The sequence below is a fragment of the Malania oleifera genome, chromosome 6 (genome assembly GCF_029873635.1).
Source record: "Malania oleifera isolate guangnan ecotype guangnan chromosome 6, ASM2987363v1, whole genome shotgun sequence".
Classification (NCBI taxonomy): Eukaryota; Viridiplantae; Streptophyta; class Magnoliopsida; order Santalales; family Ximeniaceae; genus Malania; species Malania oleifera.
The window spans coordinates 1749877-1759718 of record NC_080422.1 but is presented as its reverse complement, the minus strand read 5'-3'; the positions used below and the strand labels follow the sequence as shown (position 1 = coordinate 1759718).

Genomic DNA, 9842 nt, shown 5'->3' with positions numbered 1-9842 from the left:
GCCAAGCTGTGGAAGGGACTTCGTCGACGAGAGAAGGAGCCTCGTCGACGAGCCCCGTTGATTTTACCTTTTTAAATTTTCTTTCCTTTTCTTATTTATTTAATTCAAAATTCTCGGGTCGGGTTCTTAAACTAGGAATATCATATTATTATGCCATAATTTTATTAAAACAAATATTATTATGCCATACTAATGTAAATATATATGTTATTGATGTTAAATGTTCAATTACGTGTGCCTTATTGCGTCATATATTTGGCGGCTAAAATTCTATTATTAAATAATAACTAACTTTTTTATATATATTTTTATTTTACTGAAATCGACTTTTGAAAGTCACTTTTGACCATCAAACTTTTTTTATATTATTCTAATATGGAAAATGATTTTCCAAGAGTTGGTTCCTGACATTTTAAAACTTTAATTAAATATATTGAAATTGACTTTTCAAAAGTTGATTAAGTATATTTTGGTAATTTTTGGTCCAATTATCCTATTTTTATATTTATATTATTTTATTTTAAATATTTCCATAAAAAACTCCAATCCATTCCATGTGTATGATGTAAAAGAAAAGAAAATAAACAAGATTTTCTCCATCAAAACATAGTAAGAGGAAAAAAAAATCAATTATTACTTAGCAAAAATCCCAGTGTTATTTTTTAAAATTATCTGGAGGAGTTTAATCTTTTTTGAATAATTTCTCCCATCTTCGTCCAATCTAGGAATTTTTTTTTTTTTCATTTTGCACATTTTTTGCCCTTTCATTTATCTCTACCACTCCCTCCATTTTCTTTGATCCAAACAAGAAAAATGGAGAGAAACTCATTTCCTTTCACTTTCTAGTTCCACTTCTCCCCAGCCAAACTCCTTTTTTTTTTTTTTGGTTTGAGAAATTTACCAATTAAAAGCTAGCCATTCGCACGCATGATGCGCGTGCTCCAAGCTCTTTATTTTTAAAAGTGATAAAAAAATAATAAAAAATAAATAATATAAAGACATTTTGGAATAGTTATAAGTCATTATTGAGATATTTTAAAATAATTATCAGTAGTTATAGAGATAAATTTAACATAATTATAAGAGTATTTTAAAATAATTGTAGACAATTAAAGAAGTATTTTAAAATAATCATCGAGACAAGAGAAAATCCCCTTTAGAATATTAGAGATGATGTTCACACCAACCCCACATAGAATAGTCACCACAAGCCTTCATATTTCCCACCAATCCTTCAATCCTCCTAGCGTTTGAAGCATTGATTTATACAAAAAATTTACAAATCAAAATTCACGATTTGAAATTTAAGCTTCCAAACATGGGAAACTGGATAGAAACTTCCATAAAACGAGATAAGGTAGAAAAACTGGATGGAAATTTCCATAAAGCAACAAAAAATTTAAAGCTCATTGCATATAATGGGCCACGCGTAGCAGTGTCTAAGCAGGTTTGGCGCAACTCATTACGGCATTGTCTTGCTTTCCATTGACCAGCAGAGGAAGCATCCTCCTATAAACAAAATGAAACCATCCAAGTTTTCTAGTACACAAAGTGGCATGCCCTAATTCTGATAGTATGTCCAGAACTCCAGGCTTTTAAGCAAAATTTGCAGGGAAAAGTCAAAATTATTTTTATCCAAACTAAAATTTCAACCCCTATTTTGATCCAATAGGGAAGGCAGGGAGACAACTTGAGATATCATTAGCGTCAAAATGAGTGTGCTGGTCAATGCCATCAATCACAGGATAACATAACTGCTGTCTCAGTTTAGTGTAGGCAAGAAGAACCACTGAGGATCCAGAATTAGTATAATTTTGAATACTTCAGCTAATTCAGCTGTTCTATACATTCTTTTTTTCAGTAAACTTAGAATCCACATGAAAGTATTGCTGCTCTAGTCAAGATCAGAAAAGGCCCCTAATTATCTAATAATAATATGATGAGGTACCAAATTTTTCATGCACGCATTCAGCATTATAACAGTTCTAGGTAATATTTAATTCTACAAAACATTGACAATTTGTTTATTTATCAGCAACAGTAAAAGAGAGAAACACATGGCCATAATAAGGTCACGATGAAAGCAAGAAAGAGAGAACGAAGGCTGTCAAAATGTTACAACGAAAACAATCACGAAAGGACAAATTGTATTTGATGGCATACTCTTACATAATAAAATCAAGAAGCACTCATACATGAAAAAAAAAAAAAGGAAGCTATTTAAATTGAGATCCCATGCCCATAAGGACAAGCATAACATATTAATAAAGGGCACATATAAAACAATGTACAAACATAGAATGCCATGAGAAAATCTTCAAGAGAACTGTTCCTGGTGCTGCAACTGCTGCTGTAGCTGCTGCATCTGCTCCTCCTGCTGTAACTCCTGTTGCTGCTGCTGCTGTTGCTCCTCCTGCTGTGACTCCTGTTGCTCTTGCTGTTGCTGCTGATGATCACCTTGCCAATCCCAAACAATATCTTGGAGAGCAGGCCTTATATCCTCTTTTATTATCTTCTGGTATTCCAATGTATCTCCACTAGATTTCTTCATCTCCACCAAATGAAAACTTGGAGTGATCTCAAATATCTCTGCATCAATGGACAATTTTCCCTTTCTGCCTTCCTTCAATCCCTCCAATTTCATCAAACCTGCATCCTTCTTCCCAATTTTAAACCTAAGCCGCTTAGCGATTTCTTCCAGCTTAGAGATGATGACTGATGCAGACTTCCTGCATGTAAATCTAGCTTCTCTTTTACGATAATTATCCTCAAACAAGCCTGACAAATCAAACCCAGCTGAAAGGGAGATGATATCAAATGCATTCAAGTTTGAAGGTCTAGCCACCTCTGGTTTTGTCTCAGCAGCCACACTGCTATTCTCAATGGGGTCACCACCATCCATAGTTTCAGGAGCTCTGTTCTTGCTTTCAGTTTCAGTTTTTGTCTGTTTGGATTTCAATCCCCTTCTGAACCAGGAATTTTCCTTAATTTTGTCAATGGAAATTCTTGTATTGGGGTTCGGATCCAATATCCTTCTCAGCAGCTTGCGAACTTCAGATGGGAACCAATTAGGGCATTTGAACTCTGCTCTGCCAATTTTTCGATACATTTCTATCAAATTACTGTCATGAAATGGGAGATAACCAGCCAATAAGACATATAAGACCACCCCACAGGACCAAATATCAGCTTTTGCCCCATCATAGCCTTTCCTATTAATCACTTCAGGAGCAACATAAGCAGGTGTTCCACAGGTGGTGTGGAGTAGCCCATCTTGGTGCTTTGATTCAGCAAGGGCACTTAACCCAAAATCAGAGACCTTCAGATTCTCATTCTCATCTAACAGTAAGTTTTCTGGTTTCAAATCTCGGTGATAAACACCCCTGCTATGACAGAAGTCAACGGCATTGATCAGCTGTTGAAAATACTTTCGTGCAACCTCCTCCTTTAGCCTTCCTTTAGCCACCTTGTCAAAGAGCTCCCCGCCTCTAGCATATTCCATCACAAAGTAGATCTTACTTTTGGTAGCCATGACCTCATATAACTGCACAATATTAGGATGTGTAACCAGTCTCATAATAGATATTTCTCGCTTGATCTGATTGATAAGCCCAACCCTCGTAACCTTTTCTTTATCTATTACTTTAATGGCCATGCTCTGGTTAGTTTTGAGACTCCTTGCATAGTAAACCTTAGCGAAGGTACCTTGACCCAGCAATCTACCTAATTCATATTTTTGCATCAACACACTTCCTTTATTTTCCATTTTGAGCTACAAATCCAAATGCATAACACAATACAACTCTTCTCTGTTAATATAATACACGCTACTTACAGTCTAGGAGTTTTGCAAAGTAGAAGCTACTCAACCATCTTCACAAAGGTCCTGTACTAACACAACAGGCATTATATACTCTGTTGGCCCATTATGCTTTTGAAAGCAGAGAGTGAATGAGCTGTGATTTATATTTCCAATCTCATCTAGGATGAAAATGGGCAACTCAAGGAATGCAACATCATCATGGAGTTCTAAGGAAGAACTATGAATGCTATGGCACATCTTTCAGCATTCCCTGGATTTTCTCTTTCAAATATCAACAGAGGTATGCAGAAGAAACTACAGGAAAACAACCGAAGGACTCCCCATACAGCCAAGAATTTACTTTGATGATACCCACAGAATTAGAACCTGGACACATAGAAAGGACGATGCTTATGATCATAAGAAAATAAGGAGAAAAAGTAGTAGAGAAGTTATCATCTACACGCTAAATTTGCCAACATGTAGCCAACTTCTTGCATAGCAATGAGCCTCAATTACAAAATATAATGATGTAGAAAAATAAGGCTGTCTGTCCTAAACTATAGAACCATAGGTAAGTGGAGAAATAAATAAAGAAGAATGCACACTGTATCATGGAAAGAAAATATAATTAGAAAAAGAAGAGAAAAAACATGTGAGGAACAACTGTCTTTTAACATTCAAAATCCTTGTTGAAAACTAAAAACTAAAATGCAACACCAAGTCTCCCAAACCATTGTCAGAGGTTTGGGGAAAGGTATGATGTATGCCACATTACCTCCCCATTTAGAGAGGTCATGTCCTCAACTTAACCAAGTGAACTTGACGCTTGGGAATAACACCCTTACCATTGGGTCAAGGCTACCCCTCTAAAACAATAGAGTGGAACATCACTACTAAATAAAAGAAGAAAGCTAAATTCCGATCACAGAGGTGGGTAAAGTATATAAATATTACTCGTAATTTTGAAAATCCCAACATTCTTAAGCTGAGAACACAAAGCCAACGATGTTATATACTTTCTGCTAACACCAAATGAACCCCTGCTTTTATTCCTCAGCAGAAAATGAGACTATGAAATGGCCAAGCCTGCAACTATCCATTTCACTAAGTCCAATATGCCCAAGGACAATTTCATATTATTGTCTAAAATACTAATTGTAACACTCCAGCAGTTAATTCAAAAAATAAAGAAAAAAAATATATGTGAGAACTCAGTGTGAACTGTGAAGGTAGAGATTAGACGCCTCCAAACTTCCGAAAAGGGGGGGGGGGGGGGGTGGGGGAGGAGAGGGGGTTTACAGAAAATTCATCTAAAAGTAAGAAGATATAGGTTGAGTTTGTGAATATGAATTTAAGGCCATGAGTGTGAAATTAAATTTTCATACGACTCTGTATTGAAATTTCTTCAAATTCTCCCAATTTCAAATTCACCCAAGGGAGGGAGATACAAGATATTCAACAAATTACTGATAAACGATAAAACTTTTAGTTCAAAGAAAAGACGAATCTTTTTGGATGAAAAGAAATCAAACTGGGAAAAAAGAGGGAATTTTGTTTTTTGAGCATGCAGATGATCAAATCCAGATAATAACTATAAATTTACACATAAAATAATTTAAATTCAATGCACTTTCTTAACATCCCATGAGCAACGGGCGATTATCTTCAGAAACCCTCAATAACTCAACAAGGATCCCTATATTCCATAGATCTCATAAACCAGCGCATCAAGATAAATAATTAAACACGGATAACGAAAAGTAATCAGATCAGCAGACAAATAAGCCAAACACCCAGCTCGGATTACCATAAAGAAAGTTAAAACTGAGAAATCTGAAATCAAACTCAACCCAAAGCCAAATCCCACCACAATAGACCTAATTTATGACGAAAAATTTGCAGATTGAGGTAGAATTACCTTCCGCCGAGCAAGAAACAACAAAAAGAAGCACCGAGAAATCTCTTACTGCATGTGTCTATCTACAAATATATCCACAGATGAAGAATTTGCGGAACGCTTTTGCTTTTGAATGCTCTCTCAGCTTCCACGATTACAAAATTAGTTGAAAGTACAAATCCAGAATTTGGAGACACGTATAAAGAGGACGCGCGTGTCTGTCGGTGTTAACTGTTAGGTTATTAACACGCCTATCCGGCAACCACAAAAATAAATAAACACAAAAACCAAAACAGCAAAAACAAAAACAACAATTATAAAACAAAAAAACAAAAAACACAAAAACAAGAAATTTTTTTTTTTAAGAATAAAAAATAAAAAATACCCACCTGAAGTTTCAAAAATGTCATAGACTTTTGCTTAAGTTTTAAAAATATCACAAATCTCTCCTTGGGTTTATTAAAAAGATACAAATCTCTCATTACATTTGTCAAAAAAGTACAGAACTTTTCTTAAAAAACATTTATCTTTTTATAAAATACAAGAGCTTGTGAGGTTTTTGAAATTTTTGAAATTTGGAGGGTTCTTGAAATCTTTAAAATCTTAAGACAGATTAATATCTTTTGTCAAAAAATAAAATTAAATCTTGCTTGGCATTGGCTTAAACTTTTTCATTTGAGTGCATGTTCTTAAAATCTTAACTTAAATTGATTAATTTTGATTTGATTTTGAAATAAAAATATGTATATATATATATAATAAAAATAATAATAAAACAAGAAAAGTTTTTTGATCCCACATCTCTTTGGTTGAGACCTGATGCCTTGTTATTGCTTGCAGCTCTACATGCTTGATAAAAAAATAGAAGGCTTTTTAGAGAGAATAGTAGAATAAGGGTTAGCTTTGCCATGAAGTGAAGTGAAGTGATGTTGGGGGGGGGGGGGGGGGGGGTGTGTGGGGGAAATGTGTGAAGAAAACTATTAAATTTAATTAAACTTTGAGAGAAATATTATGAAACTAGAAGTCAAGTGAACAAGTTAAAAATTAACTTCAAATTGAGTAAAATTTAAATAGAATCGAGCTAAATCAAACTGTTAAAATTAATTAAATTTAAAGAAAGTCATAAAAGGAATGTTAGAAGATCCCTTATATTTCAAAAAAAAAAAAATACATACTTTCTCAAATGTCAATCACTATTTTTATATAAAAAAAAAAATGATCTTGAGACTTAACTTCATCCAAGTAACTTGACTAGCTGCAATTCTAAAAATACAAACGTGTTATATATATACACACAAAAAAAACTCATACTCCAAATACTATCAATCTTAATGTCCACTTTTCATCTTCAAAAATGCGTATAGACTATGAGTTTTTGAAAATGAAAAGTGGACATCAAGATTGATAGTATTTGGAGTATGAGTTTTTTGTACGGATTCAGTACAAATTTAGTGTAATTTTATATTATTTATTGTTTAAATCTTCACAAAACCAAATATAAATTTTGAAATCCATGCTTTCAAAATGGAGAGTAAGGAAATTCATTTTATATATGAAATAGTTAGTAGATTTAAAAAAAGGGTAATATAAAATGAATTGTAATTAAGAAATGAGTTATTTGTTAGTTGTAATGTAGCGCCCTGAACCCGATGAGGCTCGGAGTGCTATTCTCCATACATAATCTCTGATACCATAACTATACCAACCCGTACCCAAAGTGGGGTATCGGGACACCTGTCCATAACTCATATTAAACCACATGACGGAAGTGTTAGCTTTAGTGTATTCCCAAGAGGGGGGGTGAATTGAAATTTTAAAATTTATTCCTAAGTTTAGCTTATCTAACAATAGTGTATTTACAACCTAGGGTATGTCTATGCAGTTCCAAACGTGCATATAAATATAACATGAGAAAATTTAAATCATGCGCGGCATTCACAATATAACATACACGTGCGATAAATAAATTATGAAAAAATTAAATGCACACACTGTAACGACTTGAAGAATAATGATATTTAAATAATAAAGAAAAGGGTAAATCGGAAACAGAAACAGAAGGAGGCAATATTTAATGATATTTAATAACCCAAAAAATTTTCCAAGTCTCGTCGACGAACACAAGGGTTTTGTCAATGAAGGTTCTTCGGGATCTCGTCGACGAGGTCCCGTATTGTCAACGAGAAGATACCGAGAGAGGATTTTTGGGAAAACTGAAATTCGTTGACGAGGGTGCAGATTCGTCGACGAACTTTCTACAGGACTCGTCAACGAGGTGACGTGACTCGTCGATGAATCCCACAGTATAAATAGCCTAAATCCGGGTTAAATGCATAATTTTTCAGCGAAATCCTCTCTCCTCTCTCTCCTCTACGGTCCTTCCCTCTTCTTTTTTCAATTTCGGCCCCGTTAGTCATCGGATCGACCATCTGAAGCAACCACGACGCTCCTGGTGAAGTTTACTCCAAGTTTACCGGGACAGATCGTCGATGGAATCGAGTTGAATTTCTTCCCAGAATCAGGATAAGACCTTTTATTCAGATTTTAACCTTCTGGCAGTTGTAGGAAATGAAGTAGACAAAGAAATAATGATATTCTGTTCTGGTGAATGTTGTTTCCAAGGTGCTGAGTAGGAAGCCCTGCGGGTGTTGAACCAATATATCATAGGGGCTTTCCAGTAGTTAGGTAAGAGAAATATGTTATACTAGGAAACCATTTTACGATTTCAGTATGAACTATATGTTTTTATCAAATTATTATTCACATTATATATATACAGTTTCTAGAACTTGATAATATTAATATTTATTTGTGTGGCTGAGTTGATAACTAAACAGTATTATATTTACAGAATTTGTGAATACCATGTTTATAGTTATTAAGAGAAATACTATGATATTTGCAAGTTATAAAATGACGAATTTTTCAGTGTACAGTATACTCAGAAATATGCATTTTCAGTAATTTTAGCATAACGTGTTTATTAGTACCATAATGCCCCAATACATAGATATTCATACAGCAATTCAGTTATACAGAAATCAGATTTTTAGTCAGTTTATTTAGAATTTTAGATAAATTTTATAGGGTTATGGTTATTTTAGAAACCACAATAAAAATAGTATATTACAGATATTAGTTACCTATATAGTATTAGACCCTGATGGATCAGACAGCAAAGCAAGGTACCATAACTACAGATATTCAGTTCAGAGTGCAACCACTTTACTCAGATAGTAAGTGGTATGAGGTTGATCGTGCCCATGTCGGGACAGGCTCTCCATCAAATATGGATTGAGGGGGCCGATCAGACTGTTGAAATTCAGTTGACTTACCCTGATCGGTCAACCAGGATAGGTCCCGCCTTCGGGCCACATAACCCTGTCATGAGGAGTTAAATCATGACATACGGCCGTCCAAGAAAATTTTCTTAGATATTATAAGTATAAGTAGATTTCCAGAAATAGTAGTAGTATTATGAAAAGTCAGTTTATATAGTTTTAATATATGATATTTATACCAACATTTACAGTTTCAGTTATCCATGATATTTGTTTTAAATCAGATTATTTATACAGAAATATAACTCAGTAGCCACACACTAGTAATAACATGTTTCGTCTTACTGAGCGTCGTCTCACCCCCAGTGTTGAATTATTTTTCAGGTGAACCAGTTAGGCGAGCGGATTAGGCTTGTAGGTAAAGGGGCTGTTAGTCTGCCCTGTTAAGGGTGAGTAGTATTTTTGGGTAGTATTTTTGTATGACCTGACTTCAATAAGGAGCAGCTTTAAGGAGAACAGTGATATATGTATAATTTATGAGATATTTAGACGCTCTGATATTGTAATTTATGTGGTTATGTTTATAAATGTGGCTTTCCGCTGTTTAGATTAATGTTTGGTATTAAAATAGGTGAAAATATTTTATTTTTATTTGCAGGTTGTTTCACACACGATATGTTATCGGAGTTAAGCCAACTGTGCCTATGTCCCTGCCTTTAGCTCGTAAGCCCGAAAATTCCACTAATAGCTCACTTAATGAGTGGAGCGACACCTAATACAACTAGGTCAATTAGCATAGGATTGACCTCAACCTTTACAAATTCTCCTTGTGGAGCGGAAAAGGCTCTAGGTCAAATTC

The 9842-nt window shown here is 34.4% G+C and overlaps 1 protein-coding gene across 1 annotated transcript; it reads right to left on the bottom strand.

Moving 5' to 3' along the window:
* Nucleotides 1-2128: 2128 nt before the first annotated feature.
* Nucleotides 2129-5991, bottom strand: LOC131158375 (CBL-interacting protein kinase 2-like). The gene is made up of 2 exons (XM_058113211.1): nucleotides 5724-5991; nucleotides 2129-4189 (listed from the first exon to the last, which is right to left on the bottom strand). The coding sequence occupies exon 2, from the start codon at nucleotides 3764-3766 to the stop codon at nucleotides 2318-2320; it is 1449 nt and encodes a 482-aa protein (XP_057969194.1). The 5' UTR covers nucleotides 3767-4189; nucleotides 5724-5991; the 3' UTR covers nucleotides 2129-2317.
* Nucleotides 5992-9842: the final 3851 nt, after the last annotated feature.

Excerpts from the sequence above, each read along its gene's own strand:
- LOC131158375 (XM_058113211.1), bottom strand. The coding sequence starts at position 3,766 with ATGGAAAATAAAGGAAGTGTGTTGATGCAAAAATATGAATTAGGTAGA.